The sequence below is a fragment of the Suncus etruscus genome, chromosome 2 (assembly GCF_024139225.1).
Source record: "Suncus etruscus isolate mSunEtr1 chromosome 2, mSunEtr1.pri.cur, whole genome shotgun sequence".
In the NCBI taxonomy this organism is placed as follows: Eukaryota; Metazoa; Chordata; class Mammalia; order Eulipotyphla; family Soricidae; genus Suncus; species Suncus etruscus.
In genome coordinates, this window is record NC_064849.1 from 111,273,894 (window position 1) to 111,299,492 (window position 25,599).

General features: G+C 35.7%; 1 protein-coding gene across 1 annotated transcript in view; it reads left to right on the forward strand.

Moving 5' to 3' along the window:
* The window catches only part of ITGA1 (integrin subunit alpha 1), a 162,589-nt gene that overhangs the window by 80,787 nt on the left and 56,203 nt on the right, over nucleotides 1-25,599 (forward strand). The window contains 2 exon segments of the mRNA XM_049768148.1: nucleotides 35-167; nucleotides 21,127-21,291. Of these exon segments, the coding sequence (XP_049624105.1) occupies nucleotides 35-167; nucleotides 21,127-21,291 (298 nt within the window).

Consider the following 25,599-nt stretch of genomic DNA (forward strand, 5'->3'; position numbering starts at 1 on the left):
CAAGACTTACACACTTGATTCCTTTAATTATTAGAATGTGCCACTCAGCTGGATATAGTCATAGTATTGGATGGTTCCAACTGTATTTACCCATGGGAAAATGTTACAATCATTTTTAAATGACCTTCTTGAAGAATGGATATTGGTCCTAAGCAAACACAGGGTATGTAATTCTGATTTTTATTTAGATGTCCTAAAATTATAATGCATAGATTTTAATAAAATTTCTGAGGGACAAGTTGATCTATAAAGGCTATAATTCAGGGTGAATTTCATGACTCATATTTCAGTTCTGAATCTTTATAACAGGACCTATTTACTAGAAATGCCATGCTAAACCAGAAATAGCATTTTGCTTTAATTTGATTTTAATTTTAATAAATAAATTATTTAATGTAAACAGCCATGAAATTGCAGTTACTAAGTTATTCATGATTGAGATTCAGTAATAAAAGGTCCAATGCACATTTCTTCACCTGTGCACATTTCTTGCCACCAGTGTCTGGTTTCCTTCCCTCCCCCATCTCCCCTGCCTTCTTCTGTAGCAGATATTTTCTCTTCTTCTTCTTCTCTCTCTCTCTCTCACTTTCTCTATTTTTCTTGTTTTCCTTTTATGCACTGTGATTTGCAAAATTGTAACTCAAAGGGTATTATGCATATCACTTTATCTCCTATTAGCACATAGTTCTTTTCCAGAATGATCATTTCCTACTATCATTGTCAAAGTGGTTCCTTCTCTGCCCTGACTGCATTTCCGTGCTATTCGTGACAGGCTTCCTACCATTGATGTCTTTCTGAGTCTCTTCTCTATTGTCCCTGGATTTTAGTACCATACTATCTTATCTTTTTTATATCTCACAAATGAGTACAATCATTCTATGTCTATCCTCCTTATAATTCTTTTTGCTCAGCACAATGCTCTCTACAGCATCCATGTATAAGCAAATTTTATGAGTTCAAGACTTATCATTTCTAAACCAGAACATATTGTAAATGCTGTTTTTTATGTTGTTGGTATTTAATATATATTTAAGAGTTGTACTTTAATTGGTATGAGAGGTCGTACCAAAAAAAGCATATTAATAAAGCCATTGACAATCTCCTTGCACATTTCTTATTACTTAAAAAGTTTCAATATATTGGGGCTGGAGAGATAACACAAGCAGTAGGGCATTTGCCTTGCATGCAGCCAACCCAGGCATCCCATATCCCCCTACTTCACCCCCGGAGCCTGCCAGGAGTGATTTCTAAGCACAGAGCCAAGAGTAACTTGAGTGCCACCAGTTGTGGCCCAAATACCAAAAAAGTTTTTTTCCATGTATAGCATGAAATTATACTCCTAAAGTATATATATGGTTGTATGAACTATTTTTATCCCAATAATAAAAAATGAAGAAAAATCAAGATTCAGAACATCTTAGGTTATTCTCTTCATCATTCTTGGCAATAATTACATGCACAAGAATCAAAAATCATCTTCTTCCCAGACCTCTAGATTTTATGTGAAAATTTATTTTCTTCCTTGTCATTTATGGTATTTCAATTTTAAATTCTAACTCTTGAATCAAGAATCAAAAATCATCTTCTTCCCAGACCTGTAGATTTTATGTGAAAATTTATTTTCTTCCTTGTCATTTATGGTATTTCAATTTTAAATTCTAACTCTTGAATTAACTTTTAAAAAATAGGCATTCTCAAAGACCAGAAAGATAGTACAGCATGTAAAAGGCTTGCCTTGCACATAGTTGATTCAAATTCAATCCTTGGCATCATGTGTAGGTCCGCAAGCACATCAGAAGTCATTTCTGTGTACACAGTTGAGTAATATCTGAGCATCACCAAGTGTGAAAGCAAGACTTTTATGGGAATCTTCAAAATGAGCAGAGATTATGTCCAGTGGATAAACTTTTCCAAATATTGATGTATATTCTTAGGAAAACTGTAGCAGAAATAGTTGCACTGCTCTTCAGAAATGATCAGTTTTTAAAACACCATGGGGAGGCTGGAGCAATAGTACAGCTGGTAAGGTACTTGCCTTGCAGTCAAACAAGGTCTCATCCCCAAATGTGGCCTAAAAACAAAGAAAGCAAAACAAACTCCATTGGGCTAGAGAGATAATACAGAGGGCATGGTGTTTGTAGGCAGCTGATGCAAACTAGATCCATGGCACTGCCAGGAGCTATCTCTGAGCTCAAAGCCAAAAATAAGCTTGCTGTCCCGCTCTTAAAAAACCAAGTCTCTAAGATCTCCCTCATCAGACAAAAAGAAAAACCCTTTTTAAAATGTTGCTACTTTCCTTTGATATAATTTTCAATGTGAAGCAATTTGATGTAACATTTTTCACAATAGTTGAATTTTTCAGAACTTTTCAGAACTTAGAAATATGCTGACATTTTAATGTAAATGTGATAGAATCACATTTTGGTTTTGTTTGTTGGGGAAGGTGTTGGTGTGTTTGTTTTTTGTTTTGAGTCATACAGTGCTTAGGGTTTACTCCTGCTTCTTTGCTCAGGGATCGCTCCAAGTCTGGTGCCAGGGATTCAAGTAGAATGGACCACCTGCAAAAACAAGCTCATTAACCTATTGTACTTTCTCTGGCCCAAGATGCCTTTTTACTATGTTCTTGGGAAAGTGATTATACATATTTACTAAATATTAACATAATCACTAAATATAAAGTAAATTCAGCACTTTTGGTAATGTTAGAGAAGAATTTCTAAATCAAAACTGTATAAAATTTCAAAGAACCCATCACATTGCTATCTTCCATATTGTATAAATAAATTAGAAATTCATCAATCTATTTTCCCCATATGTAATAATTTTTCCTCAAGAAAAAAAAACAAATGCTTTATGCTTAACTGTAGTGAGTTAAATAATTATGTTAGGGCCCGGAGAGATAGCACAGCGGTGTTTGCCTTGCAAGCAGCCAATCCAGGACCAAAGGTGGTTGGTTCGAATCCCGGTGTCCCATATGGTCCCCCGTACCTGCCAGGACCTATCTCTGAGCAGACAGCCAGGAGTAACCCCTGAGCAACACCGGGTGTGGCCCCCCCAAAAATTATGTTAGCATAAATGTCACTTTCTAAGCATACTCCCATCCCCTTCTATTTATTTTTTGCTACCAAACAACTAGAACTTCCTCTCGGACCTTTCCATTTAAAACCCTGAGTTTAGGTTTAATCTACAGTTTATGAAACCAAATTTAACTTAGAATAGACGGAAGATACCATGTTTAATGGCAAATGGTAAGTCAGTGGGACATTTACTTAAGGTAATGTGACAGTTACTTAAGACAGAAACTGGTAGTAGAACCTAAGTGAGATGGCTTGTTGCCTGGCCTGAGCAAGCCTGTAAGAATGAGAACTCATTTCAGTAACTTGAGTGAAGTAATTTACTTCAATGATTTTCACATATTCAGTTTCCTGTTCTCTCTGAACAACTCCTCCAGAGAAATTTCTGAGACATTAAAAATGTAGTCTAAATATACCTATATTGTCACCCCCACATGAAGATTAGATGTAAATGCAGATATATAAGTGAATGCCTGTCAGTCTATGCATATTTGGGTATATCTATTCATATGTCCACATATAAGAAAAATTTCCAGAACAGATAGTAGTTGTCTGATGATTGTCAGTTAGACTCAAACCTCAAAGTGATTTATGACTGTTAAGAAATTTCTGATATTGATATTGACACCAGATATTGCTATCTCTGAGTGTGTGACATTCAAATATCTCTGATATTAATATTTTTGAATATTATATTTAAAACTAATCATATCTCTATAGAACTTCATGATGGAATATATTTCTCTTAGTGTAAAATGATTCAAAGAAGGGGCCAGCGAGGTGGCTCTAGAGGTAAGGTGTCTGCCTTGCAAGCGCTAGCCAAGGAAGGACCAAGGTTCGATCCCCCGGCATCCCACATGGTCCCCCCAAGCCAGGGACAATTTTGACTGCTTAGCCAGGAGTAACCCCTGAGCATCAAATGGCTGTGGCCCAAAAAACAAAAAAAATTGATTCAAAGAAATTGTATTTTACATATCATCAAATATCATTTTTGGATACAAATTTTCACTTTCAATTGTTCTTCATGGTAGAATTACTAGCAGTTTGGAAAGAATATGCTGGCTTTTCTTGCTACAGGATTCCATATGCTCTTCTTCACTCTTTGTTTCTCTTATGCCTTTTTTTTCTGTGGACAACCCCCACCTTTATCTCCTTTCTTTCCTCCATTCTTCTCTTCCAATATACTTTCTCTCTATGGTCACAAATTTTTATGAAGTCATAGAATTAAACGTGAAAGACTCCTGAATACCGTTTAATCCCAATCTCTATTTTTGGAGAGGAGATGCAATGAAATTAGTTATTCAAGTTCTCTCCTCCATGACAGTGGATCAAAAGACACAGGTTTATGACTACACTTCTTTTCTTTCTGAGACCTCTTCTAGTGTAGATGTTTCAGAGCTAGAACTTGATATCCTTCAACCTTGGGTATCTAGTGCCTTTCATCTCATCAGGTTTATCCTCATCTACCCTAGGCTTGCCTCATGGCTCTCCAGCCCCTGTGCTGATGCACCTTAAATAACACTCCCTGTCTGCTCTCTCATCTTCTTCCCCCAATGTGTAATTTATTTCCTTTCATTTGTCTTGTTCACTCTTATTAATCTTCTTGTCCATGCCTTTCGTTTCCAAAGCTAATCAGATTCTTAAAGTATTTCTTTCTAATACTATAGTCATATGAACACTTGCATTCACTCTTAAATGTATTTATCTGTTTTACTGTAAAATAGTGATTTATTTGTAGGTTGTTTTTTTTTTTTTTTGTGGGAATTGGCACAGCTGTACCAAATTTCAAGTTGCTCCACAACTTCATGAAAAAGATCCTTCAGGCTAGTTTAGAATCATAATCATGGCCTCATTGGGTTGGGGACAGTGCCTTGGTTCTATGAAGAAATAGATCCAAATTGCTTCTATGCTCAAATCATTTTGCTGTGAGTTTGGTATTTCCAACTGCTGGGATTATAATTCAATTTACATTTCTGGAGTGGGACTCCTAATAAAGAAGCTATTCTGCCTCGCCACCAGAGGAATTTTAGCCTGCCAGGGTGGGCTTCATGGAGCTATAGGTCTTTCTGGGAGTCACAATGACTCTATTCAGAGGCATGAGGACAAGTCCTTGGGATCCAGATGCTTACCAGCAAATGAGAGGGAAATGAATTTATCTGAAACAAAGAGCTGGGTCACATTTATTTAGTTCCAGGACCCTATTCAAAGAGGAAGAATTTGGAAAGCAACCCTGAGTCATCAGTAGCATCTGCTGGCTTCACCCAAGGAATCATGCTTCCTCAAAAGAGAAGAGCTGCTTGTATTGCTGCATTTAGTCATTTAGTTTCTCTTTTTCATATAGAAACTAAAATACTCATTCAGATGTTTTTATAGAGAGTTTATATACTATGTTAGGATTTTTGCTTCGACTGGATAATCACAGAGAATAAAAGGTACATGGACACTATTTACCTGGAGTTCCTGAAAAATAAAATCTTCTCCAAATGTGGCTTATACTTTCATAATTGTAAGATGCTTGTACTGTGTCCTGGCATTTTATTATTTCTTTAAATTTATACTTTATACATTAGCCTTTAGTGTTTTTATCTTAGTATTTATATATATTATATAGAGCATATTTTATATGTAGCCCACAATATATGTACAATATATAGTACATATAGCATACTATATATTGTATATATATGTGTGTATAATATATATGTATATATATGTATATATATTGCTTTTGGGGTCCACACCTGGCAATGCTCAGAGTTTACATCTGACAGGCTTGGAGGATGATGCCTGGGTCAGCTGCATACAAGGCGAACATCCTACCCATTGTGCTATCACTCCAAGCCCCTCGTTAAGTATTTTTTAATCTTTTTTTATTTTGAATTAAGTTATATGAATGAATGGTTTTATAAGTAGTTCTTTGAACAAAAGGAGCTAAAATAGTATACTTAAGCCATGATTTTGCTGAACTATATTTAATGATATTTTAATTAATGCATATGTAAACTCTCTTTCAAGTTTGACCTCTCTGTATTAACAAAACAAGAGGAACTTTGGAAAAGTATCTTTTCTTTAAAGAAATATCTGTTGTATAACAGTCCTGGATGGGGCTGGATGGTGGTGAGATGGATGGAGAGGCCTTTCTCCTCCAGCCCAGGCCACGCAACTACAACCCCCATCAGCCGGCCACTCCTAGGGTTCAGGATAGCCTAGAGGAAATGGTCCACAGACAGTCAGGTTTCAGGAGACATCAGCTTTATTCAAGGACTTAGCCTCCTAGACTAACCATTTTAGCAGCCTATCACAGCTGCCCTGTCATTTTAACATGTTTCTTCTCCCTCCATCCTGCAGCTTTCTCTCGCTAAATCTCCCTCAATCAATCCTCCAAATCCTCTTCCTGCCCCTGAGGCAAACCTTTGTATACCTACCTCCCAAAGACCCCTCCCAGAAATGGGCCGGTCTTACTATCAGGTAAGGTTATGTAGAAGATAGGGGTGGGGTGACAATATCTACTAAAAAATATGCTTATGTTTCATGTATCCTTGTTATTCTTTCCCAAAACATTGATTATTTATGAATTTACAAGCATTTTTACCCCTGATTTGTCATCATCCTAATTTAAATAGGTTTTATATTTTGATTTTGAATTTGTTTGTTTTTATTTAAAGTATCCACTTCTGTTTCCAAAATTGACAGAATTCACTTCTGATGGTTTTCTCCTCCTCAACTTATTTTTCTATTTCTGAAAGAAACAGAGATCAAAATGAAATATAAGGGCCAATGCAATAGCACAGCTGGTGAGGCACTTGTCTTGCATGCAACCACCCTGATTTCCATCTCTGCATCCAGTATGGTCCTTAGAGCACCACTAGGATTGATTACTAAGTACAGGGCCAGGACTAAACTCAGAGCATTGCATAGTGTGGCCCGCAAACAATAAATAAATAAATAAATTTTAAAAGGAATTATAAAAGAAATTACTCAGAATAACTTAACTTTGAAAAGATGGAAAGTTAGAGCAGGATAAAGAGTGATTAGACAATCACTCAAATCAAGTGTATAAATGCATTATAAATGAAGTTAATAGAATTTGTGAAGAAAGTTGCTTTGTAGAAAGAGCCTAGTGAGAAGGCTTTAGTGGAATTCTATAATGTGATTGGTATGTGACTACTAGAGTTGGAACACACAGCTGGCTAGTGCTTGGCTCCTGTCTGATTCCTGCCTGAAAGATTTCACAGTGAACTGATGACAAGTATGTCAAAGGTGGTTGTGCCAGAATTGGCCTACACTCAGAGTTTGTGAATACAAATTATGTTGAATTTTTTCTGAATCATCTTGCATCATGTTAGGACTTACCCATTGAATCTTCTGGAAGTAGAGTCTTCTTCCCAGAAAAGTAGAGATTATAAACACCAGTTAAGACCTGATCTATCTTAGGATATTACCAATCATGTAAGAATTTGTCACCCTTTTTATCTCTCTGGAACTAACATGTCTTATCCAAGCTATTTACTGGATAAGAGTCCACTATCGTTTGCTGCTATATAATGTCTAAGCTGTTTCATGAAATGTAGACATTTTGTCACTTGATTCTTTCTCCTTTATACCGATTTGAAGGTTTCTTGACCCTGGCCTTTCCTAAATACATTACTCAGTGATTCTATGTTTATATCTAACTGAAATCTCATTTCCATGTGAGGTACCTATCGATCTAAAAGAAAGAAGTAGAAAACTTAATCCCCAGATAGCACAGTGAATAAGGAATTTGCTCACTTGCAGGTGACCTGCATTCTATCCCTGGCACCACATATGGTTCAATAAGCACCTCCAGGAGTTATTCCTGAGCACAGAGCCAAGAATAAGCCCTGGGTACATCCAAGTGTGCCCCCCCCCCACAAAAAAAAAAAGGAAAAGAAAAAAATTAATGAAGGCTCTTTTTAACTATATGCTTCTCACCATTTAGTAACAGGAGAGAATATCTAGCTATAAATCTACTTGATACTTTATTGCTGGTTTTGTTTTAATTTAGATGAAGACATATAAAATTGCTATTACTTGCTGATTTTTTACCTAATCTTATCTAGTTTGTGTGGTACAACCTAAATTAAAACTCAATTCCTCAATTCTTGGAGCCAGAGCGCTAGAACAAAGGTATGGCATTTGCTTCGTACTCAGTAGATCCAGAGGGACCCAGGTTCGGTTCCTGGCATCCAATATAATCTTCCAAGCCTGCCAGGAGTGATTTCTAAATGCAGAGATAGAAGTTATCCCTGAGCACCGCTGGGTATAGCACCCCTCAAAACCAAACAAACAAAAAAACCAAACAAACAAACAAAACCTCAATTTTTATTTTCAACCATATTTTGTAATTAAGAATGAGAAAGGTGTTAAGGCAGCTACCTTTCTGTCTAGGGAGAGTAGTATGAATTCACCCAAAATAATTTTTAAAGAATGGTGAACCCCCCAAAAAATAACTTCTGTTTTAATTATACCTTATTAGTATTTACTTGCCTTACTGATGAATACATTAATATGTAATTACCAGATTATACAACTGGTAAGTTCTTAAATGTCAAATATTGCATCAAGTCCTAAGCCAACAGAGATTTCTCATTTAGTAATTGCTAAGCAGTGAAAAGTGCTAAGCCTCAGAGATATGAATCATTCTTGTAAATCATTAATATCTCCAAAAATATAAATGAAATAATGGGTGAATAGGAGGAAAGAAGGAACAAAGAAAGGAAAGAAATAAAATTTAAAAAAATCACACTGTACTTGACATGTGATATTTACTATATGTTAAAGTAATATAATACAAGAGACAGAAATATCAATTCTAATTAGTCACAGTTTCTTCCTTACTTTTGTATGGCTTCATGAAGAATTTTGCAAATATAGCCAAAGAACTTTTGTAGACTTTTTTTTTTTACCCAAGATAGAGTAAAGGTTATAAAATTGCCTTTAAAAATCACCTATAAAAACAAACCTCAAACACTCTGAGCTTGCCATAAAAAATATGATGGCATAAACATTATAGGGGTCTTATTGATCCTCAATACCTAAACATAAATTGCTTTTAATAATAAATGAGAATGATATAAATATGTCAAATACAAGTGCATTATACTAAATAAAACCAGTAAATTTTGAGGCTTGATATAAAAGTGAAATATACTAATGGAACAATGTCTAGATTGTCCCCATCAAGAGTGTTGCATGACATTAAACCAGGCAAAGTGAAAGAGAGAAATTAATTAAATTTTAGGAATATTATTTATCTTTCTCTTTCCTGAACATTTTATGGCAATTTCCCTGGAAACCCTTTAAGAGGCTTGATTCATTGTCTTATTCTGAAAAGTAGCTTCTCTGAGCCATGGAGCTATATCCTTGTCAATCAGGCTAGAGCTACAGAATGTGCTGCTGTGAGTGAAGTGGATGTTTCCATTTGCTACTACCCTCTGTCCTCTACTACCTCCATCCTGAGATATCATTCCAAGAGAAAGTTTAAATCATGGCATATCTCTGTGTAAGAGTTCTCTAATGCTGCCTGCTAGCTAATATTCAAGCTCTCCTTGGAATAAAGGCTTTTGTCACTTGTCTCCTTCCTCCTTGATACTACCTAAAAGTTTATTGGTCCAGACCTTCCCTGAACACATTGTTCAGAACTGCTATGATTGATTCTTCCTGGAATGCCCCTCTGTGCTCTATGTCCTATTACCTCGCCTAGTTCAATTCAAATATCACTTTGTCATTTTTTTATGACAATGCCATTTGCCCTTCCCAAGAAAAGTGGCATCCTTGAAACCATTTTCATGCCTTCATGGAATGCTCTTATCACTCAGGATCATTGCTTTGTGTGTCAATGTCTATCTCTGCTGGTAGGTTGTGAATTCAGTGATGGCAAAAAAGTGCCTACATCTTTCGTTTTGGGGAGTCTGTGTATTGCCTAGACTCTATAAATCTTTAAAAAGTTCTCCTTGCATTAAATACTTAATACATAAAATAAATACTTTTATTTCTTATGTCACTATGCAGAATAAAATTATTAACTTCGGATGTATTTGCTTTCTGAGAATCTCTCAGAACCTTTTTACATTATATGTCAAAGATTTTTTTAGAAATTATCTCATCTGGCTATCCCTTTTTATCTCTAAGCCTGATGCTCCCCTTATAAATCTCCTTTTTCCAAAAACATTAGCATATCTTTTAGTCTAGGATTTTTTTAATTTGCATAATTTTATTGATAACAGCTTCTTTCAACAAGAACCCAACTAAGGATGGTCTTTCTCTAGGACCTACGTATTATCTATCACCTTTATTTATGTTTCTGTGGACTAGTTTCCTCAGCCTCTGCACCAGTCCCATGTATGTCTCTTTTCATTGTGACAAAAAATAAAGGCTCTTTTACTTTAGAATGGTTTGCACTGATGATTCTTGTTGATATCAATCAGCTCTCATCATATTCATTATAAAACAACTACATTAGATATATATTATAGGATAAGTATTTTTATCATCGCATGGGTAAAAATAAAGGCAAACTGGTCAATCACATTGTCCACATTTTCATTACAATCAATTGTGCATCTTAAAGAAACATGGAAAACTTCATTTTTTAAGCTTTCCGATTACTATCCTAAAATTCTTTGATTTTATTATGTTAATTGTTGAAAGAATGCCCAGAAACTTAGATCATGCTGGGCAATAAAATATAGGCACTGTTGTCATCGTCTGATTTAACAAGACAAAATAATAATATAATTCTAAATGTGTAAATAATTCCATTCCTTCATTACTCTTTGACTCAACATACCTCAGAATAATTTAAATATTTTATTTCTTAAATTTCCTTGTCACTTTTGTGAGACAAAAGTTTATTAAATCTTTATTGATAGTATCTAGGAATTCACATTTATATATATTTACATTCATTTTGTTTCTTCACTTTTATTTATTCTTAAAATAAAGGAAACCATTTTCACTTTAATTCATCAGATATTCATGACATCTTATTATCAAGTATTTTGCTATGTCCAAAGCAAAATGTGCCATAAATATATAAAAATATGTCATAATGTCATAAGTTATATTGAAATTTAATATGAAAGGCTTTAAAAATTTAACAGTAAAAAAAAAATCCTCAAAACTTCCATCTTAAAAATAAGCTCAGGCTTTATATTTGGATAACTACAAGGCAAAGTGTCCTTAGAAAAATAGTAAAAGTTAAAAAAAGTCAGGGTTATTAACTCATCTTTTTTTTTTTTTTTTTTTTGTTTTTGGGCCACACCCGTTTGACGCTCAGGGGTTACTCCTGGCTATGTGCTCAGAAATCGCCCCTGGCTTGGGGGGACCATATGGGACGCCGGGGGATCGAACCGCGGTCCTTCCTTGGCTAGCCCTTGCAAGGCAGACACCTTACCTCCAGCGCCACCTACCCGGCCCCTTAACTCATCTTTATAAGTAACACTTCAATATACAACACTGTCTAACAGGTTCCCAAAATATATGAAGGTGTCAAGAATGTTTATCACAAAAATTATTTTCATAAGTTATAATAAAATATAATCATTCCAATTTTTGATTCATAAGGCATATTTTATACTAAAGATTCCAAGTGCACACTCAAAAGATTCCTTATGAGCCATAGAACAACTGGGTACAGGAGTAAGAGTCAAATGTGATGAGTATTAGGTATTTTTGTTCTTTGTATCAACTTTTTAAATTATTTTAACTACTTTAATTATTTTTTTGAATATAGTTTTATTTGTTAAAGTGCATCTAGGAGTTATTGATACTATTGTGGAAACAGTAAATGTGTCCTTCTGATTACTGAGCATTTTTTTATAATACTTTAATTATTATCCTTGGCATCTTTTCCAATTTTTATACCAGTTGACCTCCTTACCTTCAGTTTCAATAACAGACTAGCTATTTCTTTATTCAACTACCTCATACAGATAGTTAATGTACTTTGCCTCTTGAGGTCTTTCAGTGTGAGAAAGTAAATTTGTATGTGAATGATTCTTCTCCAGTCTCTTCACCCCACAAATCATCTTTTGGCTTACATTTTATATTGTTATGTATGTATCACATTTTATGATTCCACTGCATATGGACATATGCACATTTTGCTAGCATGACTGTTTCACCTGCTTCAAATTATACACTAATCTGGAACTGAAACTACTTTCACTCAAATGATTCCCAGTCCTACTGAGACAGGCATTGACTACGTTTGTTGTGTGATTTGGGTGTCTCTCTCTCAAATTAAAATGAATAAATGGCAGTGTCTTTCTGATTGCTGGCTTTATTAGGTCTGTTTTCTAAGGAAAGGAGCAGCCCAGTATCAGCCAGAGGCCTCACTGAATAACATTTCCCTTTGATTTCAGTTTCCAGTGCCTAGTGTCTCTTTTCCCACACTTCATGTTGCTCTTTTTCTGCTTATCATTATTTCGCTGCTATCTCAGCTTTCTACTTGCTTATGAGAAACATTGCAGTCATCTATTAAGAATGTTTGAGTGTCAACTGTGATCATAGCAAAACAGTGGTATGAGATAAGAGAATGTTATGAGTTGTGACCACGTTCATTCTCTTACCCATGGTTGCCCTTTAGAATGAATATTGTAGTTGAGGAGATATAGCATGTAGGCAGAACAGCAACAGACAAGTTTGTTTTAGTATTCAGAGAAGGAGATCGGTATGAGCTATGTGGGTGAAAAGATGGGAAGCCAGTTTCAGAGAAAGTGTAAGCCGAGGAATTGAATATCATTATTCCATGGATACAACTGAGCTTACTAAGGGAGACTAGGAATGGATGTTTGTTAGGAGTATGATAACTATTGCTGGAGTTCTAAACAGGAGAATGAATAGAGAAGGTAAGGACAGATATAGAAGGAGGAGGAAAACCAGAATTTTAACCCATGATTGTTTCTTTACATAGGTTTTCTTCCTGGACTACTGGAACCCCAATGATTTTTACATTGTTCCTCTTAAATTTATTTCAAAGTTCTCTTGTCATATATTGATTTATTTTGAGGCCTTTATCTCTCATCTGCTGTTGGTTAGAGGTTTTGGGACCTCAAATTTGAGCTCACTAATTCTATCCTCAGCAGCTGTTTACTCTGCTGATGAGGCCTTCAGTGGATTTTTTTCTTTTCACCTTCCAAGTTTTTCATTTCTGACATTTCTGTTTGTAGTTTTTTCATTCTGTTCTGATATCCTTTTGTATTTTATTAGTCATCCATTCCTTGTTTTTTAGGATTTTTGTTTCTTTGTTTTGAGCTCATTGATCCTAAGCATTTCCAATATGAGATAATTTATAGAGAGATTATACAAATAGCTATTAATGATTGATTGCTCAGGATTATAACCTTAAACCCACTATTTGTGTTAGGGTTCTGGTTCATGGTTTCTTTTGTAACTTGGGAGTGTGTTTTTCCCATCATCCTCAGAGAATCCCTTAATGACAACAAGATCTCTGAGGGAGTTCTGTTGAGGATGGGAGATTATTTTTTGGCTACCACTTCAGAACCATAGTGGTGGCTTATGATTTCAAGATGGAGTTTCGTGTCTTTGCACATGCCACTCTTCCAAAGGCAAGGCAAGTATTGGCTGAGCATACACCTGGTGATCCTATTAGGTACTACATAGCTAGCTCTCTAGTCTTTTACCTGAAGAAAAGTTTGAAGTAAAGTTGTGTGAAGGAAAGTGAGCAAGAAGAATAAGGGAACCAGTAGTTATAATGTTATTATATTTTAAGTTACAAAGAGCATGTTTATAGATGTGAGATATATATATATATATTTAATAAATAAATAAGGAGAGAGAACAGGGGGTATAGAGAAAAGCACTGACTACTATCTTGTCCAGATGTTTTTTTTTTGCCATGAAGATAATTTTTCCAGCTAATCCAATACTTCCTGGAAATTATTGAATTATAACTTATGTATAGTGTTATACATGTGAACTTCAGGTTCCAAAAGCAACTTTCCTAGTCCATAACATCCACCTTTTCTCATGTGTCTCTCCATGTAGAGATGTGATACTATTTTTTCTCCTGAGAAATTAACAGTTTATGACTAGAATTTGATTCAGCTCATTAAGTAAGAGCCAAATTTTAATTAGTTTTTAAAAATGAAAATATTGGTCAGTGTTACTTGCAACCACATTTGAAATTCATGATCATACATTGGATTGAAGCCAATATGAAAGTGGTGTATTTTTGTCTAACAAAATTCAGAGCAACAAACACAAGAAAATATTTGGACTTAACCAGAGTTGAAAGTTAGCCAAGTGAGTTAATGAAGGGTAAAAAGAAGGTTAACATATTTAAAGGCTTGCAAGTAAATGATTATAATGATGGACTATGGAATCTAGGCTAGGAACAAAAAGAAAATAGGAATCTTGATGTGGTCAGGGACTGATTAATTTAGATAAACATGGTGAATGAACCAGAGTTAATGATCAGAAAGCAGAGCCCTCAAAATTTATATTGAGGTACCAAATATTCTAGATGATAAAGCCAATCATAAGGCCTTGGGAGTACATGGCATTGGTGTCTTGGAAGATAAGATTAAGGAAACAAAAGACAAAGAGACTAGATGTGCAATAAATTCTCCAAATGAAAACTAAGGTTATCAATAGATTTATCAAAGTAGTTAAATTTTCAAGAATAATGACAGTTGTATAAATCTAATAGCTTCATGTTTAATAAAATAAAACAAAGAGAAAAAAGAAAAGCTGTCAGATGTCCTGAATGGATGAGCAATTAACTTCTTCAACAGTATTATTCAGTGTGGTATCTCAAATTAGGGATAATAATTAGCTAAAGAAAAATTATTTTTGGTTTCACTTATATTGAATATTCACATACACAAAGACAATGCCAGTCTACATGATTTCCTTTAATAATTATTCATGGTTTTGCTGGATTACTTATTTAAAGCTAGAAAGAAAGAATTGGGAAAGGAGTTTGAAGTCTAGACACAAAGTAATATATAACTGTTCATAACAAGGAGTTATAAGTCAAGGAAACCTGTGGTCATGAGTATATCCTTATCTATCTTTTGCATATGCACACATGTGTGTGATTACTTCATTGATTCCTACATTGATTCTAATTGCATTTCTGGCTTGCTATGCATCTGGGTCTGGGACTAGTGCCAAAGGATAGATAGCAGATAATAGAGGTCTACATAGCAGAAAAGAGCTAACCTGAGCATGAGTGAGGAGATCACATGTGCATTCAGTTTATCTTGTACGCTCATATATTCTTCTTTTTCTTAATTTTGTTTATCCCATCCTAATAACACAAGAATCTTAGAATAATAATACCAACCTACACACTAACAACACAATATTCAAAGTTCTTTAAATTCTTTTCATTTATTGTTCATTAATTTTTGTTCTCCTTAAATATAATTATTATAGAAATAAATTGATTTGATATAGTCCCATTTGTTTATAGTTGATGCTAACGTTTTTGCCATTGGTGCTCCATTCTCAAAGACCCTTTTAATATAAAGGTCTTCGAGTGTTCTGCCTATTTTATTCTCGATAAACTTTATAGATTCAGGTCTGATTTCCAGATCTTTGATCCATTTTGAGTTGACTTTTGTATAAGGAGTGAGATATGGGTCGATTTTCACTTTCGTGCATATGAGTTTCCAGTTGTACCAACATCATTTGTTGAATAGGCTTTCTTTGTTCCATTTCATATTCTTGCCTCTTTTATCAAATATTAGTTGGCTATATATCTGGGGGTTTATGTCTGGGAATTCTGTTCTAATCCACTGATCTGAGGTCCTGTCTCTGTTCCAGTACCATGCTGTTTTTATTACTATGGCTTTATAGTATAGTTTCAAGTTAGGTAAGGAGATACCTCCCAACTTCTCATTTTTCAGAATGTGTTTAGCTATCCTGGGTCTTCTATGGTTCCAAATGAATTTTATAATTGATTGTTCTATTTCTTTAAAGAATTGTGTCTGGATTTGGATAGGGATTGCATTAAATCTATATAGCAATTTGGGTAAAATAGTCATTTTGACTATGTTAATTCTACCTATCCATGAGGATGGGATGTTCTTCCATTTCTTTAGATCGTCTTCAATTTCTTTCTGAAGTGTTTTGAAGTTTCCCTGGTATAGATCTTTCACTTCTCTTGTAAGGTTAATTCTTAGGTATTTGATATTTTTGATACTATCTTAAATGGAATTGTATTTTTAATCTCTCTCTCCTCAACTTCATTGTTTGTGTATAAAAACGCTACTGTCTTTTGTGTATTGACTTTGTATCCAGCCACTTTACTGTATTGGTTGATTGTTTCTAGGAGTTTTTCTGTGGATTCTTTAGGGTTTTTGATGTATATCATCATATCATCAGCAAATAGAGCTAGCTTGTGTTCCTCTTTCCCTACTTGAATTCCTTTGATTCCCTTCTCTTGTCGGATTGCTATTGCTAGGACTTCTAAGGTTATATTGAATAAGAGTGGAGAGAGTGGACAGCCTTGCCTAGTTCCTGACCTTAGTGGGAATGCTTCTAGTTTCTCGCCATTAAGTATAATGTTGGCTGTAGGCTTTTCATAAATATCTGTAACTATCTTAAGGAAGGTGCCTTCTAACCCTATTTTGCTGAGTGTCTTTAACATGAACGGATGTTGGATTTTGTCAAACGCCTTCTCTGCATCGATTGATATGATCATGTGGTTTTTGTCCTTCATGTTGTTGATATCAAACTAAAAAGCTTCTGCATGGCAAAAGAAACCCTACTTAATGCAAGAAGACAGCTAACAGAATGGGAAAAAATCTTTTTACTTGATATATCAGATAAAGGGCTGATATCTAGAACATACAAAGCGCTCAGAAACCTGAGTCCTTCAAAACCAAACGAAGCCATAAAAAAATGGGGAGATGAAATGAATAGACATTTCTCTGAGGAAGAGAGAAGGATGGCCAACAAACACATGAAAACATGCTCACCTTCACTCATCATCAGGGAGATCCAAATCAAGACAACAATGAGATACCACCTCACACCAGTGAGGTTGGCTCACATCAAAAATAATGGGAACAACCTTTGTTGGAGAGGATGTGGTATGAAAGGAACTCTCATTCATTGCTGGTGGGAATGTCCCTTGGTCCAACATCTATGGAGGAAAGTCTGGAGAGTGCTCAAAGAACTCAGAATTGAGCTGCCATTTGACCCAGCAATTGCTCTCCTAGGCATATATCCCCAAGATGGAAGGACATTCATTCCAAAATACGTATGCACCCCACTATTTATTGCAGCACTCAGTATAATAGCCAAATCTTGGAACCAACCTCGATGTCCAACAACAGATGAATGGATCATTAAGATGTGGTACATATATACAATGGAATATTACATGGCAGTTAGAAATGATACAATCACAGACTTTGCAGCAACGTGGATGGACCTAGATCATATTATGTTAAACAAAGTAAGTCAGAAGACAAAAGAAAAACACAGAATGGTAGCACTATTCTGAAACACCTAGAACACATAAAAAACAAAAAAAGGACATTGAAGAAGCATAACTGCTAGAACCACAAAGAAAGACTTCATAAACTCCATTCCCTGATCTGCACAGCCATTAAGACCTCTAGAAACAGGTCTGATTTTACCATCCAAGATAAAGTAGAAGTCTTCCACATACCACGAAAGCAGCAAGAGGAGAATAAATGATCTAAAAAAAAAAAAAAAGAAAAAGAAATAAATTGATTTATAGCATTATATAGGTTCCAGGTACATAGAATTACAATTTGATATCTATGTATACAACATTATAATGACCACCAAGACTCTAATTTTCCTTTTATGTAAGTTGTTTGTTTGATTTTGTCCTGTACCCAGTGGTGCTCAGGGCTTACTTCTGGTTCTGTGCTCTGGGATGACTCCTGGTGGTACTCAAGGGTACAAGATATCAACCTAGGTTAGTTACAAACCTAACCTACTATACAATCACTCCAGCCATTATCTTTATATATTACCCATCTCTCCCATTTCCTAGCTTGTACATATAGTCTAAAATCTTCTTTTGTTTTATATGTCTGCTTGTTTTCTTTATCTTTTACATAGAGGGGAATGATATTGTGTTTATATCTTCTATGTTATTTATTTGCCTTATATTTACGTAAGGAACACCAAAAGAAAGAATTATAGATATTTCTATTTTCACTTATGATCACTTATTTGCTTTATTTTGATTTCTTGAATACCTAAGTTAATTAATTTGCTAACTGCATCTAGAGACCTTTTATCAGACAACAACATCAGTTAACAGTGCAGCAGAATGAAGTGACTCAAGAACATGTGTGTCAGGGAGGGGACATTTAGAACACCCTATCTTGTTGAGAGGAAATGGAGAACTGGAACAATAAGGAATAGACACCTCAGTCTCAGGTCCTGACTTCTGGGGAACCCATGGTAGTGAATCTTTTCTAAAATTTCAGGTTTGTGCTAATGGAGGAGTTAGCATAATAACTCTGGAACTTTAAAACAATTACTTCAATAAAAGTCAATAGAGGGGCCGGAGAGATAGCATGGAGATAAGGCGTTTGCCTTGCATGCAGAAGGACAGTGGTTCAAATCCTGACATTCCATATTGTCCCCCAAGTCTGTCAGTAGCAATTTCTGAGCATAGAGCCAGGAATAACCCCTGAGCGCGCTGCCGAGTGTGAACCCCCATCAAAAATGTCAATAGGATGATCATAGTTTATCATATTGTACTATAAATTATTGAAAAATGAAAAGACATTAAGCATCTCAAATATTCTATTTAGGCATAGCGCTAATTGCTCCAAGCTGTCTCGTGATGATAAAGATAAATTTTATTTTATACTGAGGGATTTCTCTAATTTATCCACGAAAGTGCCAGAATATATTCTTTTTAGAAATTTCTCTTTCTCCTTCATTTTCCTTTCTCTTCTCTCTTTGTCTCTGTCTGTCTGTATGTCTGCCTGTCTATGTGTCTGCCTGCCTCTCTTTCTGTCTCTCTGTTTCTCTCTGTCTGTCTGTCTGTCTCTCTCTCTCAGTCTCTGTCTCTGTCTCTCTCTGTCTCTGTCTCTGTCTCTCTGTCTCTGTCTCTCTTTCTCTCTAAGCCCAGACTGTGGTTTTTAGGATCACCTTCGCACTTGTGGCATCACTAGGGGTTAATCTTATGGCTTCACACTTACCTGTGGTACATTTTTAGCAACAAGTCCGTCTTCCAGGCCCCTTCTCATTGGAATTCACATAACCCCAAAGAGTTATGATCCCTTAGTTAATTGTGGGCAGCAACAAGGGTTGAACTCTTGGCCTTGCACTTGTAAGCAATTATGTTCCGGGCCAAGTCTAAAGATTCTAATCAGCAGCAATGGCAGGGAAGACTAGAAAACTTCAGGTACTGCTACTTGGCAACAGGATCCAATAGCCTTGGAAAATAGCTTTGTCTCAAATTACACCCCTACTCTAAAAATGTAGTGTTCAGAAATTCTAGCTCAAAAAGTCATTCATTTGGTTGAAAATTTGTCTTATTCCCTCATTGGGATTGATTACATAACTAGGTGTATAAATGGGAGACCAAACAGAGAGTTATGGTTTACATCAACCATAGAGTGTGAAAAAAGAAAAATGAGCATATCCTGCAAGGAACAATGGTGTAAGAGATATCCAATCTGGGGGTTGTCTTACCTTTCCTATCATTCTATTTATGATGGTTCTGCAATTAGATGTCTGCATTATCCAATCGGAATTAGAATAAAAATAGTGGGAAAGAGAGAATGAAAGTGGAAAAGCAATAGACAGAAAAAACTGAAGACAAGGATCTTGGGCAGAGGCCAATTTGAAAGAAATGAAGCTGCAGCCAGGCACATGCTAGTGTGAGCCATTCCCTCGGACACTTCTGCCTGTCTTTCCTGCCCATCTTGCTCTATTCTCCACTCAGAACTTACTAGACTCTGAGCATTTCCTTCTTCTAGTAAATCCTACCCTTTCCCCATTTCAATTGCTTCTCATAGTATGGGTATCATTGTCACTGTTAGCAACTACCCAGAACATGCTTCTGCAATTCCAGCACCTATCCTCAAACTCCAAGGATATCACATGTTCATGGCCCTCCCTGAACCTCCATTTTAGAGGCTACTCCTATAGAATATTCAGGATGCCATGGCCAAATCCTGGTAAAAGTGGCAAAAGAGCAGAAGGATTTGATGATTGAGCCCAGCAGAGCAGTGACCACAGACCTATCTCCCTGGCCTTTGAACTCTAATTTTAATTAAGTTCCCGAGTTCTAGTTCCTAGACTATCCTTGTTCATGACTGTTTTTCTATTTCAACTCTGCAAATGAAGATGTATCTGGATGGTTTATCTCTCTCCCTCTGGTTTAGAAGATTCTTCAAAGCAGATTATATTAATGTTTCTCACCTTGTAACCTCCACCAAGACCTCCTAGAAAGATGAAGTATAAAACTGGTGAAGAGGGCCAAAGAAATTGTACCGAGGCTAGTGTGTTTGCCGATCACATGGCCAAACCTGGTTTGATCACTGGTACTATATGGTCCCTAAAGCATTGCCATGAGTGATCCCTGAATACAGATACAGTAATAACTCTTGAAAACCACCAGAGGTGCTCCATCATCCACCCAAAGTAAAACTATTAAAGAGATAAATTGTTAAGTTGATAAATTCAATGACTAGTTGTTTCATTTTTATTATTTAGGTGAGTAATATGTGCAGAATAGCAATATTTATTGCTGTGAAAGCAGAAAGGTTTGTGTATACTGTATTTAAAGAAAAAAAACAAAACTTTTTTATTCAGTTAAAGAACCATGTTGTACAAAGTTATTGATACTTGAGAGGCATATAATTTTTCAACACCAATCCCCCCCACCACTGTCAACAACCAGTGTTCTTGTACTACATCATTCCCCACCCACTGCCTACCATCTTGGCACTCTACACATTAGATTTTTTTTAACTCATCTGAAAAACGACAAATGTAATACAATTGAATTACCTGCTTAAATGCAAGGAGAATGAAACAGAGTGGATAATCACAGTGGCTTTATATTTCAGGTTGGAATAGTACAGTATGGAGAAAATGTAACCCATGAGTTCAGCCTCAATAAGTACTCATCGACAGAAGACGTGCTTGTGGCAGCAAATAAAATAGTCCAGAGAGGTGGCCGCCAGACCATGACCGCTCTTGGAATAGACACAGCCAGGTATATGAATAAAATATAAACCAAAGTCAAAGACTATGCAAGAATATGTCCTGATTATGCACATTAGCCTGTTAGTGAGCTACTTTCCTCAGCAATATGGAAAGCCATCTTATTTAAAGTTAATTGTAACTGATTAATTAATAATTATAGTATTATATTTCTGATATTCTATAATACCTCACAACTCTTTAATTTAATGGTTCTAAGAGTTAAACTGAGAACTCATTTTTTTTAATTACTATAGGGCCATGATAGCACAGTATGACATTTGCCTTTGCTTTGGCTTGCCAGCGTCCTATACAGTCCCTTGAACCAGTCAAAAGTAATTCCTGAGCACAGAGCCAAGAGTAAACCCTGTATATATCCAGGTGTGAAACCATATATATTTTTATATAATATATATTTATGTATATTTATATAATAACATATATAAATATATAACATATATTGTATATATTATATACATATAATCAATTGATATAACATGTAATTTATATATATTAAATAATTTGTATGACATATAATTTATTTTATATATTTAATAAATATATTGTGTATATATTAATATTTATATTTATATATGAAACAAAATTTTATAGGAAATGTTCTTGAGTACTAATATAAAAATTAGTTTATACTGTTCCCTTATATATTTATTCTCAGCTTTACTTGTTTCTCTATTCTCAGCTCCTAAAGGTATCAATCTTGGGGCTGGACCAATGGCACAGTGGTAGGGTGTTTGCCTTACTCGCGGCTGACCCAAACAGACCGCAGATTGATCCCCAGGCATACCATATTATGGTCCTCGAAGCAAGGAGCAATTTCTGAGCACATGGCCAGGAGTAACCCCTGAGCATCACTGGGTATGGCCCAAAAATCAAAAAATTTAAAAAATTAAAATCAGACCTCTGTATCTAGAGATCTTGGTGGCTGTGCAGCTCAGGGAATGGAGTTTATGAAGACTTTCTTTGTGGTTCTAGCAGTTATGCTTCTTCAGTGTCGTTTTAATCCATCTTCTGTAGTTGGTGTTCTTGGTCGTTATGTTGCTCCTTGAATGGAGCCTGGGATAAAGTCTTTCATTATGTTTCCGGAAGACCCGTTCAGTTGCGGTTGTCTCAGTCAGACTTCTGGAATTGGAGCTCTTGTTTGTTGAACAGACCGTAGACCAAAAGCTAAGCTAAAGCTTTTTGTTGCTGTTGTTGTTGTTGGTCCCAGGATGTGTACTGTCCAGTCCTGGTTGCAACAACCAGTCGTCTGTATATAGCGATCTTGGCTTTTGCACAGATCAAAGGGTGACATGTCTTCTGATTTTGTCTTCCACACACCATTTCGAAAGCAACAAGGGGAGAGTAAATGATCATGCAAGGAGTCTAGAGTTAATCCCATGACAGTATACTTCAGGGGTGGAGAAACCCTGTATCTCCTAGGTCAAGGGAATTCCCTCTACAATATCCCCAATAGTTACTGTGCCTATGCAGGGGGAAAAAGAAAAGGGAAAAAAAAGCACAAAACAATCATTTTTCCACATGTTTATTTATCGATTGATCAATTTTTTGACATCTTTATTTTGGTGTGGAAATTAAGGTTGATGTCTCCAATATTATTTTATTTTATTTTGTCTTGTCTTTCTCTTTCTTTTTGCACTCAAGCATGATTTGATTTCAGAACCGAGACTATTGTGTAGTGCTTGTCTTTATTGCTTTAGTGCTCACTGGTTATTTAATTCGATATTTCTTTCTGTATTGTGTGGTGTTTCAATTACCTTTTTCACATCCTCTCTCAAACTGAGGTTGGAAACCTCTAGAGGGACTTCCCATTTTCAGCATATTTGACTTTTGACTTCTTTTTTATTTCTTTTCATCTTATTTTGTACCCCAATCTATTGCTTTTCTTTCCTTCAAACAAAACCACATACCTTGATTTATCTAGCTCTGCCTCTTAACTAGAGTGGGAAACAAGGGAGGGTTCCAGGACCAAACAGATATGGCTTACTAATAGTAAGCCAGACAAAGAGGGGTCCACCTACTCTAGCAGCCCCAGGGGTGGGGGGGCGATGGTGGGGTATATGGGTTGTAGAAAGGGAACTGGAATGGGGGGAGGACATATTTGGTGATGGGTATTCCCCTGATTCAGTGTTAATATGTACCTAAAATACTACTGTGAAAGATATGTAAGCCATTATGGGAAAAATATTGTATTTTTAATCAGAAAATTTCCTTGACTTATATGTATTATTATATAAATTATATTATATGTTATGTTACTATATTATGTTATGTTAGTTTATCTCATTATGTTAATCAATTTTGTCTCTTGAATAAATTCTTACAATAAAAAATAAAATTAAAAAAATTAAAAAGTATGGATTTTAAACAAAATGTAAATTAATATTATTCATTTCTACTCTTTGCCTACATATCCTAGTATGTCTATAAATTTATAGTACCTGGTTTAGGATTATTGAAATTATTTTTTCTTCACATTAAAAAAATCAAGTTAATAGTTTCAATTTTCCTAATTAAGTACAACTGGGAAAGTTTCTCCAAATAGTTCTACACTACCATGAAACAACAGCTTGTACACTTGAATAGCCACTCCCCAAGATTCTTGAGAGAGGCTAAAGACAAGTGAGAGATAAATAGAAGACAAGGCTCTTAAAAACAGTGCAGTTCTGAATTTGGCACTTACTCCATGGGGGTGCCCAGCAAGATGAGAAATTGACCCTTATGTTCAGTGGGAAAATCAAGTGCCTATGAACATTAATTAATATTAAAGTGTGAGTCTCTGGGATTGTTTCTGTAAATACCTCACTCACTGGTCTAATTAGGGAAAATGGAAGATCCCAATGTATCAGTAATTTCACAACAATGGAATGCTTTGGAGTTACATAATATTTACCTCAATAATTGAGGCATGGGTTATGCCTGCCTCTTTTTTTTTGTTTTTTGTTTTTTTTTTTGTTTTGTTTTTTGGTGCTCAGGGGTTACTCCTGGCTATCTACTCAGAAATAGGTCCTGGCAGGCACGGGGGACCATATGGAACACCGGGATTCGAACCAACCACCTTAGGTCCTGGATCGGCTGCTTGCAAGGCAAACAACGCTATGCTAACTCTCCAGGTCCATGCCTGCCTTTTAATAGTCTGAGAAGAAGGAGTGCACAATAGCTAATAAGGTTTATAAATTTCCTCCTAAAGTTGGAAATGAAAGTGAATCATTTGTTCTTGGTCATACTTGTGATGATATAGAATATGACTCCCACAATTCCATTTTCTGTTTGCTACCTAGTGGTCTGCTTTTTTTCCCATTCAAAACCTGCCTTGCATTGAACAGGAACATTAGTGGAGAATTTTCATCATGCTTCATTTTTGTCTAGGCAACTCTAAGACAGAAGAAATTAACTGTCCTTTCTTGTAGGGAAGGTTAAATTGAAACATTCCCCCCTTTTATCAATTGATTTGTCTCTCTATACCGCTGGAAATGCATACTGTAATTGACTGTACCAAACAGCACCACTCATCATTCCAATATTTTTTGTACCCAGGTTTGTAGGATAACAAGATGACAATGCATATATGCATAGCTCTTCACAGTTTACATAACTCTTCCACCAGCACCAGTTTTTTACAATCTTATCTGAATTACTCAGACCCAGTGGCCTTTTTTAGAGGAATATGTAGAAATTGGTTCTCAGAGAAGTTGAACCTCTTTTCCAAGAAGCATAGCGAGTGAGTTGTGAAATCCGAGTTTTGGGGCCACATCCATCCGCGCTCAGGGGTTACTCCTGGCTCTATATTCAGAAATCACACCTGGCAGACTCGAGGGGGAGGGGACCACATGGGATGTCAGAGTCTAACCCATCTCCATCCTGGGTTGGCAGCATGCAAGGCTATTGCTGTGCTATCTGTGCTATCTGTCAGGCCCCAAAGTTTATTGAAATTCTTAAATAATAGTTTTTAAGAATTCAAATTAAATACTGTCCAGTTAAAATTAATTTTAGTACAAAGATTAAAAGTAGAAAGGAATCTATTTTGTAATGTTCTCTTTTTTTTCTGACTTTTCTCTAAATTGCCTCAATTCCAGCCTGGATGAGAGTACAGAAGTTGAAGGGTTAATTAACTGTGCTCTAACTTAGCCTGCTGCAAGGATCAATGTTTCAAAGGAGCTAAAATAGTTCATGTGAAGTCTACAAATAATGGCTAGATATTTAGAAGTTAAAATTCCGTGTGCAGTTGTAGACTCATTTAAGGGCTAGAAAAGCATGTGGTTTCTGTTATTTGAGGCCCAAGGTGGGGTAGTTTTACATTTAC